Raw genomic sequence first — 21,426 nt, 5'->3', positions numbered from 1 at the left:
CCTGCCAATGGCCTCTTGTACCTCCGGCTCTTCCATAGCCTGATCCAACCCATGACTAGTCATTCCATGGCCCTACCCACAGCCCAGCCCTACTTAATGACCAGGTTTTACCCACAACTCTACCTAGGGCTTAGTCCCTCCTCTTCCCCTGCCTGACCCCACCCAACCCTAACCCTTCTGCCTACCCTGAACATGTCTCATGTTCAGTTTCTTAAGGCCCTGCCCACAACCCTGACCCCAGACTCCTGTACCCTACGCTGACCACCCCCATCCCTACCCACTTCTGCCTGGTCTGGCCTTACCCTCCTGCCCTTACCTGACCTGGCCTTTTTACCCCTCCTCCAGTCCTTCTCTGACATGGCCAGCTAGGTTTTTATTCAAAGATATTCTCCTGCTTCCTCTACTAGTCCACTATCCCCGCATCCCTTATTGATGGGCATGCAGTGACCTGCACCCCAGACCTGCCTGGTGCTAAGGACTGTGCTTGCAGATTCCATAGAAATCTGTTTGTGGTTGTGGGTTTGGCTTTGGGCTCATAGCCACCCAACAGCCACAGGGCCTTGGGGAGACCTTTCTGTTTAATTTCTGCATCTGTAAAATAGATGATAGCTACTGCCTACCTTTAATATCTTCTAGATAGTATTCTCAGCACAGTCCCCAGATACCTTCAAGGCACACCTGGGCCACAGTCTGTTCAGAAAGAATCCTGAGGTGGTCCTCAGCTTCTCTGCTTTGGCACCTTGTGGGCTGTGAAAGGTGTAGGGGCCCTTAGTTATTCTGGTGTCTGCTTTTGGTTCATATTTATGAAGTGTCTGAAGCCTCCAGGTACCCTGGAAGCTTCTTGGGCACTGGCTGCATCAGCTGCTGCTCTGTTCCCACTGCAGGTTGCCGCTGAAGAGCTATGCTCCCTGCTTGGTCAGGTCTTCCAGATTGTTTACACGGAGTCCACCATCGACTTTCTGGACCGAGCAATATTTGATGGGGCCTCTACACCCACCCACCACTTATCCCTGCACAGCGGTACGTTGAGTAAAAGCAGGCAGAGAATATGGGGGCCATGAACATTTCTGGAACCACAGGCTTCCAGTAGAGGCATGCTGTGGATCTGGGGGCTGAGCATGGATCTCGGGGCTGAGCATGGGTCTGGGGAATAACCCTTTTAGTATGACCAAGCGTAGGCAGCTCTCAGTATGATGGCTCATTCCGGGACCATGCCAAATGTGTTCAGGTGAAGCTCAGGCTTCTCCTGAAGCCAAGGCTTGGAGATGGGTTGTTGGTGGTGGGAGGAACCAAAGGTACCTAAAAGGCTTCATCGCTGGACCAACATATGGGAGTCAGCATCTCTGCACATTCCACCAAGACTGGTTGCAGAGCACGTTCAGGCTTCTTGTTAGTCCATACTAGATACTTCCTTTATGTACAAGCTCACTAGAGCTAAGTCTCCTGAACACCAACAGCATTAATTTTCAGATTTATCATTTATAAAAGATTAATGGTTTATATAAATCAGAGGCATAAAAAGCATAGATTCTGTAAACAGTGCTGTTTGTTGCCTGCAGTTTTTTCTTTTTATGGTGATGAGTCTCAGCCCCCTATCCTATCCCTAGTAATTCACTAGTGGGGAGAGCCCTATGTGTTTACAAAGCTGGGAGGGAATTCTTTGAACAGGTGTATACCTCATTTTAAGGGTGTATCATGGTATGGTCTATTTCTTTTTTGTTTGTTTCAAGTCAGTTGTTCAATGGATGCAGTTCAAAGTAAATGTGTCTTGAATATAATGGGCAGAGGAGTACATTAATGAGGGGAGGAGCTGTGAGAAGAACTTGGACTGCAATCACTTTATATCTGCTGTTGAATTAGAATTTTTTTAATACATGACAGTAAGAATATATTTTGAAATATTTATACAAACATAAAGTATGTCTTACTCTAATTAGGATCCCAGTCTTGTGGATGTACATAATGTGGAGATTCATTGTGCTTTATTCATATATGTACATAAGCAGTTCATGTTAGATTAATTCCATTGTCTTTCCTATTCCTATCCCCCCACCCTTTCCTTCATTCCCCTTTAGTGGATTAGAATCCACTAAACTTCTATTCTTCTATGGCACCCCCTGGGTGCCCTTCAACAGATGAATGGATAAAGAAAATGTGGTATATATACATAATGGTGTGGTCTCTTTCTTATTGCTGGTGCTAAAGCCCCTTTTTCCCAATGTGGGCCTCACTGCTGCTTGTAGTGATGAACACTGAGGCACATGCTGCATCTTATTTAGTCCTCCAAAGCCAAGTGAGGTAGGAACATCATTTAGCCCTGTCTTAGAGATGGGGAATTGAGGCTTGGAAGTCAACAGCTTGTTCAAAGTAACTGCATGAGGAACAGTTCAGTTTGATTGTGATTGGTTCAGACCTGTGCATTAAAATTCCCAATAGGGACTTGCTAGCTTTGTTTATTCATTAACTTATACATTCATTCATTCATTTTTGTGGTACTGGGGATTGAACCCAGGGGCATTATAGCATTGAGCTATGTCCCCATCCCTTTTTATTTTTTTGAGACAGGGTCTCACTAAGTTGTCAAAACTATCCTCAAATTTACAATTGTCCAGCCTCAGCTTCCTGAGTATCTGGGATTATATATAGGTGTGCTCCACCACACCCAGTCCTAATAAATTTTTAATTGAAAAGTGCACAAACCCTAAGTGTACATCTGAATGAGTTTTCCCAAAGCAAGCGTGCATACAGCACTACTATCAGGCTGAGTAGGTTTTATCCCCTGCCAGCCTTTTGGAACCTACCTCTGGGATGCGCACACACATAGAAACACACGTGCATGCATCCACTGCTTATTTCTGCTTCAGCGCCTTGCGTGCTATGTTCATTCTCCCCTGCCAGGACAGATCATCAAAGCTTAGCAGCTTAACAGCACAAATGCATCCTCTTAAGGGACTTAAGATTCTATCACAGGCCTCACAGGGTGAGGTGTCGGCTCTGCTGGTTACTCTGAAACCTCCAGAAGACCATTTCCTTGCCCTTCCCAGCTCTTAGAGACTTCTGTGTGTCTTGGAACATAACCCTTTCCTCCATCTTGATGGCATCTCTGTTCCTTTCTCTGGCTATGCTTGGAACCCTTGTGGTCTCATTGAGCCCATTCACATAATCCAGGATCATTTCCTTATCCTAAGGTCAGCTGATTAGCAACCTTAACTCCCCTTTGCTGTGGAACGGAATATTTGTAGTCCTGGGATTGGGAGTGTGGATTCTTTGGGGCCATTATTCTGCCCTCCATTCTCACCTGCAACCAGAAATATCCCCTTTTGCCAGGTGTATTGGCACATTCCTGTAATCCCAGTGGTTTAGGAGGCTGAGGCAGGAGGATCATGAGTTCAAAGCCAACCTCAGCAAAAAGTAAGGCGCTAAGCAACTCAGTGAGACCTTGTCTCTAAACAAAATACAAAATAGGGCTGAAGATGTAGCTCAGTGGTTGAGTGCCCCTGGTTCAATCCCCAGTACGCACACACACAAAAAGTCCCTTTTCCTGCCACCCTCTTCTTTGCTCCCATTTAAAGACTTGCCTGCTCATAAAGCTTTTATTTGCTGCTTGGCTCAGTATTGGAATGCTCCTTTCCTTACATTTGGAACAGCCAACTATATAATCTTTGTCACAAGCTGTCATTTGTTGAGCATTATCCAGGCAGTTGCTGTATGCAGACTATTTGCAGAGATGAGGGTCTCAGGGATTCTGAGGCCTGGCTTTGTCTAGGCAGGGGTTGGAATACCCAGCTCTTTGGCTTCTGCTATGTGACCTGGGACAAATAGCATAATTTCTTTCATTTAGTTTAACACATAGTTGACATCCCCAAAGACAACTGTCATGACCTTGGCTGTGGGTAAGTTGAGTCCTCTGTAGACTCCCTCCCAACCTGCAGCAGGATGTGCATTGGATAGAATGGAGGGCTGTGGACTCAAGTCTAGGAGTCCTACCCTTGGCACACAGCACATTCTGGGGCATGGTGGTTACGTGATGAAGGACTTTAGGGTTCCCCAAAGGGCAGGGCAGCCACTGTCTCTTGTAAAATATAGCTGGGCAGGCTGGACCTGAAAGTTGTGGTTTTTTGTTTGTTTATTTTTTTAAAATTATTATTATTATTATTATTTTTTTTTTGGTAGTGCTAGGGATTAAACCCAGGACTTTGTGTATGCACGGCAAGCACTCTATCAACTGAGCTATATCCCCAGCCCTGTATTTTTTTTTTTTATATCTTCCTACAGATGACTCTTCCACAAAAGTGGATATTAAGGAGACCTACGATGCAGAAGCCAGCACCTTGTGAGTGCACGTGCCCCAAACCCTGGAGTAGACAAGCTTCGGACATTGCCCAACATCATCTGGGCTCCAGCTAGTCACCCACCACCTCCAGCTCATCACAGCCTCACCGGTCCCAAAACTCTAGACCCATTGTCTACACTGCATCCCTCATGTCTGCTTTTAGAGTCCTTACCTCCCTCTGGTCTCTCCTGCCCTGCCAACTCTGTGACCTCCAGAGAGTGACCTTAAAAGGCACATTGGGTGCTCTTGTTCTTCTGTACTTTTCAGCCTCTCCCTGCCACCACCTGCAGCTTCTGTGGCAGCTCAGTCCACATGTTCTGCTGTCCTGATGCTCACCCCCATCTATACCTCTCCTTCTGTGCCCCCTCAACTCTGGGCACTGCCTGAGGAGACTGTCCCCTGGGTTTTCCTATTAGCCTCTCTTCCCTCCACGACACTGTCCATTTACTGGTCTCATGAATTCCCTCCCTTTGCTCAGAGGCCATCGAGAGCCACACCTCTGAGGAGCCTCAGGACCAGGCCAAGCTGACTACCTCTGCTGGTTGGTGCACGTGGCCATGCTCAGCCAACTTTCTTCTTGTCATTGTCATCCATCATCCCTGTTACTATCATTTGCATACACTTCTGCTCAAGGATGGGAACTGGTGCACACTTCATCCTGACTGGGTCCCTGAAATGTGTAGGATGCAGGGGTGGCAAGCTGCTTGCCCACACACCATGTTCCTTTGCAGCTGCTTCTCTGACTCTGTGGATGCTAGTGGCCTGCCGCCCTTGTCCTTCTGCATGCAGGCATCACCCCACGGCAAGACTGTCAGTGAGAGTGAGTTGAGCACCAGTGCCACAGAGCTGCTACAGGACTACATGCAGACGGTAGGCCATACCTGTAAGGGAGTGCCTGAGAGGGGCCAGGCTTTCTTCCCTCATAGAGCATAGGCATGTGAGTGGGCACCTTGTGTACACTTGCCTCATCATTTTTGCTGACATTGCTGCCTTTTCCCAGGGACAGTATGGGACCCTGTGTTGGTGGGACTGAGCCATAAGGACTGGACCATGCTGGTACCAAGTCCTGAGAGGAAATAGTGGCTCCTACAGGGCTTGGATCTAGATGCCTTCCCTCTACATCTCTCATAGTTTTGTCACTAAAAACTCAAGACTTCCTCATTGCATGCATTTGTGCCCTGAGGGCATCAGCCCTGACCCTGACAGGTGCCAGCTTCCTGTCCTACCCTGTTGATTTTTTTAAAAAACATTTATTTTCCAATACCTTTATTTTATTTATTTTTATGTGATGCTAAGGATCGAACCCATGGCCTCATACGTGCTAGGTGAGCGCTCTACTGCTGAGCCACAACCCCAGCCCTTCCCTGTTGATTTGTTTCATTGATGCTCTATGAAGAACTGGCACTGCCCTCCCTCCTTGCCCCACTGAGGGTACTCAGGTTCAGGAAAGTGGAGCTGCCAGGGCACCTCATTTTTCCTCTGGAGGCTACCATGCCTGGGATGATGGGATAGGGATTCACTGTGGGCATTCTGACCCCACAGGGAGTGAAGATGTGAACCTAGACGTGACTGGTCCTCAGCATGGGCCTGGCCCCCAGGTTCCCAGCCCTGTCTGCTGCAGGTGATCCACCCAAGTCCATGGCTGTGACAGGGTGAGGGCCCAGCTGCCATGCCCTCCTACCCACCCATATCTGTTCTCACACCTGTTCTTCTCTGTTCCTACAGCTGCGCACTAAGCTGTCGTCGCAGGAGATCCAGCAGTTTGCTGCGCTGCTGCATGAGTACCGCAATGGAGCCTCCATTCATGAGTTTTGTATTAGCCTACGGCAGCTCTATGGAGACAGTCGCAAGTTCCTGCTGCTTGGTGAGTGGGGAGCCCCAGAGGGCGCCAGGTTCCCTCTGGAAACGTATACCTATACCTTGAAGTAAAGGTGCAGATTCCATTAACAATGACGGTTGGCAAAATAGCACCCTGAGGTCTCAGGATCTGCCACAATTAGTTGGAAGATCTCTTTCTAGAGCTTTCTGGGGGCCCACCAACAGCTCTCCATCTCCTGAGAACCCTGAGCTGAACTGAGCTGAGTGGGCCCTGCCAGGAAGCAGGAGAGGTTGCCCTGGGACTGGGACTAGTACTGAATAGAACTCTACAGTTCAAGAGAGGAGTCAGGGTTGTTCTTCAAGGAGGTGACACTTGAGTAATTGATGGGTATGTGGGAGTTTGCCAAGTAAAGAGGTGAAGATGCCATCCCAGGTGAAGATCACCCTTTTACAAGACTCTGAAGAGTTCAGCATGTTAGATCTGAGTGACTGGCAGGCTTGGTAGTCAGGCCTACCTTGGATACCTGAGGCGCAGACCTTGAGGGATCAATGATTCAGCTGTGGTTTTTGCTCTGCCAACACTCTGAACACAGTCAGTGGTTGCTTGTTAAGGGCTACTAAGTCCTGGACCTGTGCTCCCAGTAAACTAAGGAGGTAGATTTATTTCCCTTTCTACCAGCCTGGCCGACATTGGCTGTCCCCCCAGGGCTCCCTGCTTATGGGAGACTGGGCCCTCTGGAATCTAGTCTGAGTTCCTGCTTCCTGCTGAGGCCTCCCTGGGTCAGTTCCCCAGCAGGGCTCAGATGGGCCCATGTGTAACTCAGGATGTTCCTTTAGAGGCTGCCCTTAGGTAGGCACCTCTTTTCAAATGGATTAGAGAGGAGCTGAGCCATGGTGGCATGCTGCTTGGAGCCCACTGGGAGGGCAATTTCCCATCCTCCAGGCCTCCCCTCTGCCACCTCACTTGCCTTCTTTGGGAAGCCTTAATTATAGGGCCTTCACAGCACAGTAGTTAGAGCTCTAGGAGCTCCAGCTCTGGAAGGTGGGGGTGGCAGCTGTCTGTATGACAAGCTGGTGCAGCAGCACCTTACCCCTGTGTGCGTGGGACTCTTGTCCTCTCTGGATGGGCCCAGCCTGCTCACAACAGAGGAGTTCAGGGGATTCTTGATTAGGAAGACAGAGTTGGGGCAGTCACCTTGGGCTGGGCCTTTGGCTTTAACATCATGGTTTTGGCCTCTATTGCCAGTGCCAGCAGAGCAGAAGACTGACTACTCTGGGTTTCATTTTCTTACTTGTGAAATGGGGGCTCTGAGAGCCCATAGAGAATGAGAGGAGGTCGTGGGCCCCTGGCCTGTGCTGTTCCTCAAGGCCAGGGAGGGCAGATGTGACAGATGGCAAGTTTCTACAGCTGGGGTGCCTTTCAGAAGTGGGATTTTAGCCAAACCATCTGGATCCAGGGAACGGTTTGTATGGTATCAGGGTCCTCAGGCCATGGACGAGGGGCAGCTGTGTTCCTGTTTGGACCCTGAGCCTTACTGTGGGTGTGGTGTTGGGGTTATGTGTTGGCAGGTCTGAGGCCCTTCATCCCAGAGAAGGACAGCCAGCACTTCGAGAACTTCCTAGAGACCATTGGTGTGAAAGATGGCCGTGGCATCATCACTGACAGCTTTGGCAGGCACCGGCGGGCCCTGAGCACCACATCCACCTCTACCACCAATGGGAACAGGGCCACAGGCAGTCCCGATGACCGGTCAGCACCCTCAGAGGGGGATGAATGGGACCGCATGATCTCAGACATCAGTAGTGACATCGAGGCGTTGGGCTGCAGCATGGACCAGGATTCAGTGTGATGGGCAGTGGAGCACCCATCCCTACCATCCCAGGCCGCCCCAGGAGTTGACCTGAGTATTAGCCCTTCCTGCTGGCTAGGAGCTGGGGGGCGGCTGCAGGCACAGGTGGCCCTGGGCGGCCAGGTCCTCTACTGTGAAAGAGCACAGAGCTGCCGCAGGACGTGCCCTGATCCAGGGCGAAGGCTCTGTGCCTCATCCTCTGGGGCTCAGCCATACCCTGCACCGCCTGCTCTGGGAGGGCCAGGCCAAGCTGGCAAGGAGAGCCAGTCCTGATAGCCTGGCCCTGGACAGCTGTCAATTTTGCACATGATGTTCCTGTTGTTAACTCTCAGAGACCTTAAAAAATGTTTACTGCAATGTGAATAATTTAATCTCTGGTTACCAAACATGTTTCTGATCCAGTTGGGTGAAAACCATGTTGCTAGGAGGGGGGTCCATTCTGGCCTCTGTCCCTTTGCCCATGTCTGCCCATAATACCCAGAGATGGGCACAGTGGTGTCAGGGCTGGGGCAGTCAGGCAGCAGGCACTTGTGATTTGGGTTTTGCTTTGTGGGTGTGAGGCCAGAAGATCTACTGGGTTCTCTTATGGGTGTCAGGGGCAGTGACCATGGGCAGCAGAAGCAATGTGCATTGTATGATCAGCAAAGGTGCTTTGATCTTTTCATCACTCGCATAGATTCCTCAAGGAACTGACTTCTCTGGCTGCTTGCCCTGGCACCTTGCTGATCAGAAGTGCTATCTGGGAGTGCTGGGAGCTTCAGATAAGCTATCATGGGCCCTTTATCCACCTACCCTCTCCATGTTCATCATGTCCATCCCCAGTGTGATCTTCTCCCAGTTTGTATTGGCATTAGTCTGACCTCTGCCCTTTACGCCACTTCAAACCTTCCTTAGAATCCAGGGAGGGGAGAGAGGTGACGTGAAGTCAGGTTGTTCTGGGTCTCTCCCTCCATCAAAGCCTCGATTCTGCTGAGAACCCTCAGGACACATCCAGAAAGTTCTTGGGATGAGGAGATGTGATATTCCCCCACTGCAGGGAGTGGTGTGCCCTGCTGGGCAGAAGGGTTGCATACCAGGCCTCTGAGGTATCCATAAATGGAGCTCCATGGATATCCCACTTGTGTCCAGGCCTAGCCAGAGGGTCTGGAGGGTCTTATAGGAGTAAGGCAGACAGGTCCATGTGGTATTGTCTCTTCAGGAGAGAACAACCCTGGATAGTGTTTTATAGGGAGAATTTTCCCTCTACCATGGCTGTTCCAGAGCTGGTCATGGGACCACAGTCCAGGCTGGGAAAACCAGAGGGTATTGGAGCTGTCTCTAGCTTTGAATGCAAATAATCCTGCTCTGGAATAATGAGGGGAGGCTGAAAACGCAGACTTTGTCCTCTAGCTCCTATCTGCCTTCCACAGCCCACCCTGTGCCCCAGTGAGTCTCAGTGTCCCCCATGTACACATAGAGCATGGCCTTGCAGAGTCTTTGATGTGGAGTCACAAGAACCACATGCTTGCCTCTCCAGGGCACACATTCCAGAAATGGCCAACACTGACTGAGTCACTGATCTCTTAGCAGAGAGTGGAGAATGTGGAGCAGATGGCCACTCTTACCCCTAGCTGGATCTGAGGGGATGCCAAAGGACAGTGAGGGGATATGAGAGTGATGAAAGGATGCTGAGGGACATTTAGGTGATGCCAGAGAGCATTGGGGGTTACCAGAGGGTATTGATGGAATGCCAGAGGGTATTGAGACTACACCAGAGAACACTGAGGAGGTCCCAGAGGGCGGTTAGGTGATGCCAGGGTTTGAGAGGATTTCAGAGGGCAGTTGGGGCACTGAGGGGATTCCATAATGATAGGACACCAGAGGGTCTTCTGAGGACACTAGAGGACAGTGAGGTGGCATGGTGATGAGGTGACATCAAAGGATGATGAGATGGCAGGGTAATGTGGGGACTTCAGAGGATATTGAGAAGTTGCCACAGGGTATTGAGGGGACACCAGAGGGTGATGATGGGACACCAATTTATTGGACAGCAGAGCTGGGGGATGGGGCAGGATGTACCCAGCTTCTGGCCAGCAGCTACATTGTCAGTTCCTGTGGAAAAATGTGGAAGGAGAGGGTCATGATGTAGAGCCAAATCAGGACCTCACCCGAGGCCTCCAGGGACAGCTGGGAGGTGGGGGTGGGGCCAATGCTTACTCACCATGATGGCATTGACGATGTCACTGTGGTTGTCCCTTAGGGCCCGCACAGCCTTGGCCCTGGACACATTGGCCTGGGCCATCACCAGCTCAATGTCACGCAGCTCTAAGCCTGCCTCGTCCACCTGGTGGGGTGAAGTAGGGAGATGATAAGCCGCTTGAGGCCTCTGGTCCAGGGCTCTCCTGACACAGGCCTTAGGCAGAAGCCCTCCACACGGAGTCTTGGAGCCCCTTAGCCTCACCTCCTCCTCGTCCTCCTCCTCTTCCTCTTCCTCACACTCTGGCCTCACCCGGGGTCCAGGTGCCGACTCAGGGACCAGGGCTGAGGACTCCGAGGGCACCTTGAACTTCTCTGCTGCAGCTTTGTGCACTTGCTGGGATAGGTCCTCAATCTGTAGCATGGGACAGCTGTGTCAGTAGGGCCTGCACACTCCCTGTCCATCTGCCTCATCCCTGTTTCCCTGGTCATCACCACTGCCACAGCCACAGCTAGGACAAACCTTGGCCTCGCCAAAGACCACATAGGTGTCTGAGGCGGGGCTCTTGAAGACATCAGGCTTGGCGATGACAAAGAGGATGTTCTTGGACTTCTGGATAGTGATCCTGGTGACTCCCTGAATCTGCCGCAAGCCCAGTTTCGACATTGCCTGAGGCAGAGGGTAGAGATGGTTCAGACCTGCTGTAGGCCCAACCAGAAAAGGCAGGTAGCACAGTGCCTGGCAGGCAAACACCTCACCCCAACTTCCCCATGACCCTGAGTGACCAGTCCTTCCCTGTGTGTACTAGCCTTTGGAGGAGGCTGACCTTCATCCATATGACCACCATGCTATTCCAGCCCAAACTGTTTAGGGGAAGGTGCATGGGTTATTAGATTTGACCCACAGGTCTTCCCTATGGATACTATTTCATTAGTTATGGGGTATGACCCATCTTGGTAAAGATGTCCCCCTGTGCAGATGGTGCTAGTACTGGGGTCAGAAGGGGAGCTCCCAGCCTACTTTTCGAGCCTTCTTTTCACTGCGACTCTGCTTGGCTTTGGCGATGGTCTCCTCACTGCTGCCTGTTGGGGCCTGTGGAAAGGTGAGGGCTGAGCACCTGTGGGTGGGAGTGTAGGGCCCACCTAAGGGCCAACCTCTCCCCCAGACTGGGCACCTGGGATGGGCACTGCACCATCTGAGGCGCTGAGATGTCCTGCTCGTCCAACTCCGCTGACGACTCCCCGTGACTATCCGAGTGCTGGCCTGAGCCCAGGGCCCTAGGTGAGTCTGGGGAAGGGAAGAGAGGTGTGAGAATGACTCCCCTAGATGGGCCCCTGGCTCTACTTCATCATGAATTGGAGCTGGGGGTCTTGACATCATCACACCACTGCAGAGGTCCTGTAGCCTAGGACGGCAGTGCTTACCCTGGAGAGGACTAGCTGCCCAAGCCTGGGGCCCCCACCCCTACATTCCCCCTCACCTTCTTCCAGGCTGTCCTCGTCCTCTTGCTGTTCTAGGGCTGGGAGCCCTTGAGGGCTCGATGGGCTCTGGGTCCCAGAGGGAGGAGGCACTTGGCTGGGTGGCGAGATCTGAGAGGCCAGGTCTTTGGCCAGGTCTTTGGCATCCGTGGGGACCGCCTTGGGGATGAGGAGTGGGTGGTGATGGGAGAGGCTGATCTGCTGCCCTGTCCCCAGAGGCTGGGTGTTTCCTGAGGCAGCAGCAGCAGCAGTGGCCCCCTGGGCTACTGCCCGAGACACGTGAAGGCCCCGAGAGGCTGGTGGCTCCTCACCCTCCACAGAGTCTTCCTGCGGGTTCTGGCACAAGCGAGAGTTAGGGGGTCCCAGGGCCAGTGGGGCTTCCCCAGCAAGAACACCAGGATCAGAGGGGTCAGGGTCTGAGAGCCTGTTTTGAGGTGTACTAGGCCGGCCCCTGGCAAGGTTTTCTGGGAGTTGTAGTGGGGAGGATTTGAGCATACCAGGTGCTCTCTGGGGCTGCTTTCCATTGCCCAGGCCTAGTGAAGGCTCCAACCACTGGGAAGGTGATACAGAAGGGGTAAGCTCTTTAGGGAAGTCCCTGTCCAGCCTGGATGCAACCTTTGCTGGGGACTTTGTGCCTGAACTTAGCCTGGCCTCTTTGGCCACAGCTAAGGGAAGTCTGGGTTCCATGGTGGCCTTGCTGCTCAGACCCCTTCCTTTCTTGGCTGGGCTCAGGATCTGTGCCTGTGTGACCTCAGGGCAGGCAGTAGGACATGCCTTGGGAGCCTCTCTCACACCTTGGGGCACTGATGCAGGCCCACCTTCCTGTGCTGGTGGTGGCTTGGGGCCTACACCCCTCTTGTTCTTAGCCCCCAGGGCCTCCTTTGGAGGCGAATGGGTCTTGGCCCCATCACCCACGTACACACAGGCTTCAAGACATATTTCCCCCTCAGGTGCTGAAAGGTCCACAGCTACTTCTTTTCCAGTGCCAGAGGCAGGTTCAGGGGGACCAGGGGCTTCCATGCCTAAGGTGGGTCCTGCCTCTTCCCTTGGGGCCCAAGGAGTTCCAGTCTTTGCAGTTGGTTCTGGGCCATCCTTTTGGGTCTGGTTCAAGGCTGAAGGCTCTGGGTCTCCATCAGGGCCTGCATCATGCTCCCCAGGCTCTGGCCTTAGTTCTAAGGCCAGACCTAATTCCTGCTGGGTCACAGAAGCCATGAGCTTATTCCCTCGGGCCCCATGGGTGTCTCCAGCCATGGGCTCCGAGGCTAAGGTGAGTCCTGCATCTTGCAAGGGTGGAAGTGCTCTCTCAGGGGAGCTCTGTGGTATGGTGACACTCTCTTCAGCCTGTTGGGGCTCTGGTTTGGCCCCAGCCATAAGCTCCAGACCTGAGGTGGGATCTGCATCTTGCCCAGGTGGAAGTGCTGTCTCAGGGGAGTCCTGGGGTATGGTGACATTCTCTTCAGCCTGCTGAGGCCCTGGTGTGGCTGCAGCCTCAAGCTCTAGGCTTGAGGTGGGATCTGCATCTTGCAGGGGTGGAAATTTTGTCTCAGGGGAGTCCTGGAGTATGGTGACACTCTCTTCAGCCTGCTGGGGCCCTGGTGTGGCTATAGCCACAGGCTTTAGGCCTGAGGTGGTACCTGCATCTTGCAGGGGTGGAAGTGCTGTCTCAAGGGAGTCCTGGGATATGGTGACACACTCTTCAGCCTGCTGGGGCTCTGTGGTGGCCCCAGCCACAGACTCCAGGCCTGAGGTGGGACCTGCATCTTGCAGGGGTGGAAGTTCTGTCTCAGGGGAGTCCTGGGGTATGGTGACACTCTTTTCAGCCTGCTGGGGCCCTGGTGTGGCTATAGCCACAGGCTCTAGGCCTGAGGTGGGATCTGCATCTTGCAGGGGTGGAAGTTCTGTCTCAGGGGAGTCCTGGAATATGGTGACATTCTCTTCAGCCTGCTGAAGCCCTGGTGTGGCTATAGCCACAGGCTCTAGGCCTGAGGTGGGACCTGCATCTTGCAGGGGTGGAAGTTCTGTCTCAGGGGAGTCCTGGAGTATGGTGAGACACTCTTCAGCCTGCTGGGGCCCTGGTGTGGCTGTGGCCACAGGCTCTAGGCCTGAGGTGGGATTTGCATCTTGCAGGGGTGGAAGTTCTGTCTCAGAAGAGTCCTGGGATATGGTAACACTCTCTTCAGCCTGCTGAAGCCCTGGTGTGGCTTCAGCCAGAGGTTCTAGGCCTGAGGTGGGATCTGCATCTTGCAGGGGTGGAAGTTCTGTCTTAGGGGAGTCCTGGAGTATGGTGACACACTCTTCAGCCAGAGGTTCTAGGCCCAAGGCGGGATCTGTATCTTGCAGGGGTGGAAATGCTGTCTCAGGGGAGTCCTGGGTTACGGTGACACTCTCTTCAACCTGCTGGGGCTCTGTTATGGCCCCAGCCACAGGCTCCAGTCCTGAGGTGGGACCTGCATGTTGCAGGGGTGGAAGTTCTGTCTCAGGGGAGTCCTGGAGTATGGTGACACACTCTTCAGCCTGCTGAAGCCCTGGTGTGGCTTCAGCCAGAGGTTCTAGGCCCAAGGTGGGATCTGTATCTTGCAGGGGTGGAAATGCTGTCTCAGGGGAGTCCTGGGGTACAGTGACACTCTCTTCAGCCTGCTGGGGCCCTGGTGTGGTTGCAGCCATAGGCTCTAGGCCCAAGGTGGGACCTGCATCTTGCAGGGGTGGAAGTTCTGTCTCAGGGGAGTCCTGGGGTATCATGACACACTCTTCAGTCTGCTGGGGCTCTGTTATGGCCCCAGCCACAGATTCCAGGCCTGAGGTGGCATCTGCATCTTGCCCAGGTGGAAGTTCTGTCTCAGTGTAGTTCTGGGGTACGGTGACACACTCTTCAGCCTGTTGGGGCTCTATTATGGCCCCAGCCACAGATTCCAGGCCTAAGGTGGATTCCGCATGTTGCAGGGGTGGAAGTTCTGTTTCAGGGGAGTCCTGGGGTATAGTGGTACTTTCTTCAGCCTGCTGAGGCCCTGGTGTGGCTGCCACTATAGGCTCTAGGCCCAAGGTAGGATCTGCATCTAGCAGTGGTGGAAGTTCTGTCTCAGGGGGATCCTGGGGTATGGAGACCCTCCCTTCAGCCTGCTGGGGCTCTGTTATGGCCCCAGCCACAGTCTCTAAGCCCCATGTGGAATCTGCATCTTTCAGGGGTGGAAGCGTTTGGGGTATGGTGACAATCTCTTCAGGCTGCTGGCGCTCTGGTGTGGCCCCAGCCATAGGCTCTAGGCCTGAGGTGGGATCTGCTTCCTGAAGGGGTGAAAGTGCTGCCTCAGGAGAGTCCTCGAGTAGAATGACACCCCCTTCAGCCTGCTGGAGCCCCTGTGTGGCTGCAACTACAGTCTCCAGGCCTGAGGGGAGAACTCGGTCCTCTTCCTTTGAGTTCTCAGGAGGCTCTGTGTACAAGGTGGGACTTGCTGCTTCTTGAAGAACTGGTTGTGGTTCTACAATGATGGGCTCCTGACCTAAGGTAGCACTCATCACCTCCTTGGAAAGCTGAGGCAGTGCCCTGGTGGCAGGTGCTTGTCCAGTGGTAGAGTTAGCTTCTTCTTCACCAACCTGAGGGGGCACCCTGGAAGCCGCCTCCATCTGAAGGCCTAGGGCTGCCTGCAGAGCATGAGGGGTCACAGTAGTTTCAGACTCTTGGCTTAAAGCAAGGCCTTCTTCCATTTCTGAAGTTGATTCCTGGCTGTGGGCGAGATGAGCCTCTCCCTCTGAGACCTGAGGGTCGGTTACTGTTCTGATGGCCTCTGGGCTCCAGAAAGCAGTCCCCCTTCTATGCTCCTGCTCTGTCTTCTGGGCACTGTCCTGCAGCAGGGCACTGGGCTGGGCATGGGGTTCCCCACTATACAGCCTGTCATCATCTGCTCCTGCATAGGAGGCTGAGTCCGAGTCAGAGGAGGCCGCAGAGGTGTCATCCCGGAAGGCAAAGGCCTCATCCATGCCCTCAATGATGGACAGGTCAGATAGTGACTGCAGGAAGGAGGCAGATGTGCTATCCTCCTCACCCTCTCCGGCCAGGTCCCCATCTGGAGCAGGAACATTAGCTGCCACCTCCTCCTCTTCTGGGGGCAGTGGTGTCACCTCCACTGCCTCCACCTGGAAGATGAGGCTGCCCTGGAAAGGCAGGAGGGCTGCAGGGATCATTGGGTCATTGGCTAGGAAGTCCAGGTCGAAGAAGTGGCCCTCCTGGTCCCAGGAAGAGCTACTGTCTGCAGAAAGACTAGACTCAGAAGATAGGGATTCGGGAGGCACAGTGGGATGGGGCTCTTGTTCATCTGCTACAGACCCCTGTGGGGAGAGGCCCCAGTCTGAGGGGAAGTCCAGCCCTTCAGCTGGGGCCAGCAGGCTGAGGGAACAGGATGGTGATGAGGTCCAGCTGTCCCCATCTGCCGTGATGTATGAGCCTGAGGGCGAGGCAGGTGGGGAGTCCAGCAGCTCATCCTCTGGGTCCCAGGTGTCCCTATGGGGCCCATGGCTGGGAAGCAGGATGTAGGTTGTCTTGGTGGGAGTGGAGGGAGGGGTGAAGTAGGAATCAGGGTCTGGGGGAGGGGAAGGCACAGGAGGATCACCCTGAGAATACAGCTCGGGAGGTGGGTACAGGTTGGTGAGCCCACCCTCCTGATCCCTGAGCACTGGTAGGCCTGCCCTGGGTGACTGGGGTGCCTGGCATGTCTCCTCGCCCATCACAATCCGGGGCTCCAGGGTGGCAGGGAGAGGGCCCTTAGTGAGCAGAGCCTCAGGGGGCTGACCCTCATCAGGCAAAGCCTGTGGGAGGGGGCCCTCGGAGAGGAGTGTTGGGTTTGGGCTGCCTTCCGCTGGGTCTGCCCAGGCTGAAGGGGCCCCACCAGGCACTGCATCCCAGCTGGCTCCCTCAGGCTGGGGCCGGGCACCTGGCTTGCTGGGCAGGAACGTGAGGGTCAGGGAGCTGGGCTCTGGGATCAGGGCATGGGGCTCCCGCCGGTCCTCTCTCAGGATGGTGGCAGCAGCTGCATCACAGGAGAGCTCTGTGGAGACAGAGAAGAATGTGAAGCACCCGGACACATCTCCAGACCAAGTGAGGTGAAGAGCTGAGCATGGGATGGGAAACAGATGTCCATTGAAAGAGGCCCAGTGGAGAGCTGGTTGGGGAAGACAGGAGGGAGAAGAGAATGGTGGTGTGGGTCGCATTTAAGGGAAAATTTCCAGGGGTTTTGACAGAGAACAGAACTGTTGACAGTAGCTCTGCAGAATGGGGGCTTGCAGGCAGTGTTGCTGTGTGTGTTATAAACTCAGGATTTTCTTGGGGACACTTTAGCAAAGATGCAACTAGCATTTCCATCTTTTTTTTTTTTGAGACTAGATTGCTGATTCCTTTCTAGTTAATCAGTATGATTTAGCTGGGCTTAGCTGGAGTGGATAGCAATCAGAATCTGCTGGACAGTGCCTTCCCATGGCAGGAGCATGGGCCCTCCCACACTGCACAGCTCTGGAACATTACAGGTCTCACATATGCCTACTGTAAAATATGGGCTTTGCCTCTTTGGCCCATCTCTCTCCTATATTGCTGCCAACACTTGAAGTCAACCTGTCACCTCAGGGCCCTGTGCCTGGGCTGCTCCCTGTGGTATATGGGAGGAGGGAAACCAGGGGCTCTGAATGCAGCCAAGTTTCTCAAGAATGGAGACAGGTGTTTCCCACAGAAACTGAATTGGAGCATCCATCTAGAAAGGCAGTGGTGGGAAATAATGGTGATCATGCAACTCAGTGGGAGCAGGACAGCTACAGGAGGGCTAGTGGAGCCCCTGGTCCAGTGCTCCCCAGAGTAGCAGCCATTCCATGATGAGTGCCAAATTCTCCCTTGGGACTGGGAGCTAGGTCCTGCCCTGTAGCCCTTCTCTGGGTCCTAAGGAGCCCCCATGAGGAGGCTACAGGTGCTCAGGAAACCTCCATGGGCTGACACACCTCCAGCTGAAAAGTCCCTTCACACATACACCATGAAGTAACATGGATCAGAAAGCACTTAGGGCACTCAGCAAAGTGAAAGAACACCCCTGGCAAGCCTTACCACAACACTCTGCTGGTTTGCTACCTCCTGGTCTCTTGCTGACTGGCATTTTATCATCACTGAGGTCACTCTGCATATGCACTTCTGAATCTTGCGGTTTTCACCAGATATTATCTCATAAGCATTTTTCCCATGTGTGCCAAGTGCTCATAAGCCTCATTTTTTTAATGGCCTTGTAACATTCCCTTTTTCACCTCCACCAAAGCCAAAGATGCTTCTATTTGAAGCATCTGCTGAAGGCCCTCCTAGTCCCCCACCCCAGTCCAGGCCAAGTCCTGCTCAAGAGGGGGAGGGGCTGCTTATAGGGGCTGGGCTCCAAGGCTGATGCTTGCCGAGGGATGACTGCTCTATCATGCTCACTGGTGACAGGACAACACTGCCTGCACCTCGGCTTTCTCTCCTACAAAGTGGAGATCAAACAGGATTAGTGGTGAAGTCTAAGAAGGTGCAGCTTCGTTGCCAGGCTGCCGGATTTGCCCTCAGCAGCCTCAGGGCATTGAGAGCTCATCAACTGAGGGCTGAGCTGCTGGATAAGCCAGGGGGTCCTGAGAGAACAGGGAGCTCCTTCAGGTCTCTTGTGGCACAACGGATATCCAACAGTGGGAGTGGGTGTGGCTGGTGGGCATAATTGGGTGCTCTAAAACTGCACTGCACTGACCCCTGATATGCCTCCAGGGTAGGAGAAGGGCTGAATTGGCCAAGGTTAGAATGGAAGGAAAAGAAAAGGCCAAAGATTTTTGTGACTCATTCAAGGTCACCAAACAAGCCAGAACAGAGCCAGCACATGATCCTGTTTCTGTGGAGTCTCATCCTGGACTGCCTGTTTCCCAAGAGCAGAGGTGATAACTGTGTCACCTCATAGCCATGCCATTGACCCTACACTGTCGACAGCCCAGGTGACTTCTTGTTCACAGCAAGGTGCCCTTGGCCCTGTCCAAGCCACACATGGCCAACCTCCCAGCAGAAACCATCCAGGCTCTGACTGCCCAGGCCAAGTGGACCGACCTATCGTCTAAACCAACATTTGTTGACCCAGCCTTTCCAGGGATCCGGTGGTCTGCACAATGGGGCGTTGCTGGTGAGGCCACCTCCCCAAGGCCTCCCACCTTCCAGACCCAGATCTGCTGTTTCTCCCCCAAGTTGCTCTCCCTCTGGCCTTCCTATATCTCCAGCCAGTTCTGCTCCTCTCTCCTGTGCCTGGCCAGTCCCCAGCCCTTGGAAACCCAGGTTGCAGTTAAGGACTGTCTGGGTGGGCGCCGGATCAGGCTGCAGGGACCCCATAGGCCTCCCGCCTCCGAACCCGAACCCGTAGCCTTCAGACCTGGAGGCTGGTAGCTCTGCACGGACAATGGGACGCCAGCGGGGCGCGGCTGCTAGAACAGGCGGGAGGAGCCCGGCGGACCAGGAGCTCAGGGAGCCCAAAGACCCCAGGGTCAGAGGCCAAGGGCGCAGGTCCCCACGTCGCTTCTGGCTCGCAGGAGCACTCCTTGAGTCCCATCCCGCTCTTGCCCTAAGTCCTGAGTGGGGGTCAGGGTTCGAGTGTAGGGAAGGGCAGAGCTTGGAAATGACTAGGACTGGCCGGCGAGCGAGGCAGAGGGATGAAGGAGGGAATAGGCCGTATAGAGAATTGGGTCGGAGAGGAGAGGGGCCGCGGTCTCACCTGTGCGGGGCCCAGGCCCACTAGCCTCAGGCAGCGGTAACTCGGCGCGGGCAGCCTCCCCGGGCATGGCCTCGACGTGCGCCCGCCTGTCCCTCTGTCCCTCGGTCCGTCTGTCCGTACAGCCGCCCGGCGTAGCCTGAGCGGCCACCGCCCCTCAGCTGGCGGGGAGGGGGAGCGGAGTGTGGATGACGTCAGCGCAGCCCCGCCCGCCCAGCGGCCTGAGTGAGCGTGCGCGGGCGAGCCAGGCACTGCGGAGCGCTTTGTCGCGGGTGGGGGGTGCTCCCTCCCTACCCAACCGGTTGAGGTCTTCCTCCTGTGGTGTACGAATCCGAGCAGGCGTGGGGCGCCTGCGCCCCGCCCAGCCTTTCCCGCAGCATCCCCCTCCCTTTACCAGGGAGGGATTCGAAGACATTCGGGGTCTGGACACCTCCCCGATGGCATCACCCCTTAGCTGGGAATAGGCGGAGGCGTCTCTAGAACCAAGGTTTCAGGGACCGGGGAGGAGCCTCAGGGAGATACTGTCAGAGACAGCCCACCCTTCTCTGACTAGGCGAAGGGCACCGGAGGCCCGGAGTGGGGAGGGAACCCCGCCCAGCTTGATGCCTGCATCCAAAAGATGAGTTGGAGCCGCAGCTTTGGAGTGATTGGTTGGTCCTTGCAGTCGTCGGTCTCCATGGCAACCGCCTCCAGTCTCTGTGGCAACCAGAGATGGAGCTTAAGAGAGCGCAGCGGGGAAGGTGGATCCAGACGAGCTCCTGGGCCAAGCTGGGTCTCTGGGTTTCCTGGCAGCGTGATGATCTGCTCCCACCCCTTCACCCCTCAGTTCTCTAGGCATGGGGAGGAAAAGAAAAGAAAAGCTCCTCCTTCCATTCCTGACAGCTGCCCCTGCCACACCTCCAAGAATGAAGCCCGCCCCGCCCCTTGGTTTTTCTGAAATGCGCGATTGCTTCCACTCAGGCCTCTGCACCGCCTAGATTCACCACCCCACTTCCCCGCACGGTGCCAGGCACTGAGAGACCGATGAATGACACATTGTCATTTCTGAACTTGGGTAGAAAAAAATCAAGAGCAGCCATTGTGGCAAGCAGGGAGGGAGCCTCCAACTTCCTCATTCTTCTGATTCTATCACAAAGCTCAGGAAGTCAGGTCTATCCCCAACTCCTCAGAACCTGCCTCAAGGCCCAGCGTTGCACATCTACCCTGCCTTCCTCTTAGTTGCTGTCAGTCCATCCATTTTTCCCGCTGGTGTGCAACTTTCTTCCGCCTTTCCTTTACATCTTTTACGTAAGGACCTTCATTTCCATCTCCTCCTCCTGTGAATGCTCTCCTGTTTTCTTAGCTGAATTCTAAGCTTGCTGCTCTGACACATGCCTATCATGAAAATATCATGGATTCTTAGAAATCAAATTCCCTATAAATGCCCTGAAAAACTATAAATCCAGGGCATAAAAGAGAAAGCCAAAGTAGAATCCTTAAAGATGAAATGAAGGGGAGCTGGTGAGGGATCAGGTGAACAGAATAGCTAGTAGAGCGTCTTCCCAGTAGGCGACCTAGGCCTGGCATTTCCTTACCTCAGTCTACCAACAGGAGAGCCAGGTAGATTTCTTCATTCCCATACAGAAGTGAAGGCCTGCTGACACCACCAGCTGAGCATGGCAAGGAGGCATGTTGGAAAACATGCTGCTTTCCTCCCCAACTCTACCCAGAGGCTCCTGGCGCAGGGAGAGGGGGTAGGGAACTAGTAAGGGAGATCCCACAACAAAAAGACACTATCACTAGGTGTGCTGGACATTCCCAGTGATACAAGAGACTGAGGCCAGATGATCACAAGTTCAAGGCCAGCCTCAGAAATTTAGCCAGACCCTGCTTCAAAATAAAAACAATACAAAGGGCCAGGGATGTAGCTCAGTGGTAGAGTATCCTTAGTACTGCAAAGACCAAAAACCCAACCTAAACAAACAAAATGGAGCATATACTTATACCAGTGAACTCAAACTTGAAATCAACTAAGAGAAAGACAACAGGAAGATCCCTA

At 53.8% G+C, this 21,426-nt stretch overlaps 2 protein-coding genes across 8 annotated transcripts in view; one reads left to right on the top strand and one right to left on the bottom strand.

Annotated features, from left to right (window-relative positions):
- The window catches only part of CCM2 (CCM2 scaffold protein), a 74,114-nt gene extending 65,747 nt beyond the window's left edge, over positions 1 to 8,367 (top strand). For 5 of the 7 annotated variants that reach the window (XM_081283071.1, XM_081283072.1, XM_081283074.1 and 2 more), the window contains 5 exons: positions 885 to 1,020; positions 4,276 to 4,333; positions 5,065 to 5,203; positions 6,059 to 6,197; positions 7,721 to 8,367. In XM_081283071.1, the coding sequence (XP_081139197.1) occupies positions 885 to 1,020; positions 4,276 to 4,333; positions 5,065 to 5,203; positions 6,059 to 6,197; positions 7,721 to 8,001 (753 nt within the window). In that variant the 3' untranslated portion in view covers positions 8,002 to 8,367. The remainder of the gene's footprint in view (positions 1 to 884; positions 1,021 to 4,275; positions 4,334 to 5,064; positions 5,204 to 6,058; positions 6,198 to 7,720) is intronic. The other 2 variants (XM_081283076.1, XM_081283075.1) reach the window with 1 other exon arrangement.
- A 1,443-nt stretch (positions 8,368 to 9,810) lies between these two features.
- On the bottom strand, positions 9,811 to 21,415 carry NACAD (NAC alpha domain containing). Its single transcript, XM_081285046.1, has 8 exons — positions 19,392 to 21,415; positions 11,658 to 16,691; positions 11,352 to 11,464; positions 11,198 to 11,269; positions 10,700 to 10,846; positions 10,442 to 10,591; positions 10,202 to 10,324; positions 9,811 to 10,092 (listed from the first exon to the last, which is right to left on the bottom strand). The coding sequence occupies exons 1-8, from the start codon at positions 19,456 to 19,458 to the stop codon at positions 10,078 to 10,080; spliced, it is 5,721 nt and encodes a 1,906-aa protein (XP_081141172.1). The 5' UTR covers positions 19,459 to 21,415; the 3' UTR covers positions 9,811 to 10,077.
- Between the last annotated feature and the right edge of the window lie 11 nt (positions 21,416 to 21,426).

The sequence above is a fragment of the Spermophilus citellus genome (assembly GCF_964194105.1).
Source record: "Spermophilus citellus genome assembly, chromosome: 3".
NCBI classification, from domain to species: Eukaryota; Metazoa; Chordata; class Mammalia; order Rodentia; family Sciuridae; genus Spermophilus; species Spermophilus citellus.
Note: the sequence above shows the minus strand (reverse complement) of the source record. Positions and strands in the feature narration are given on the sequence as shown.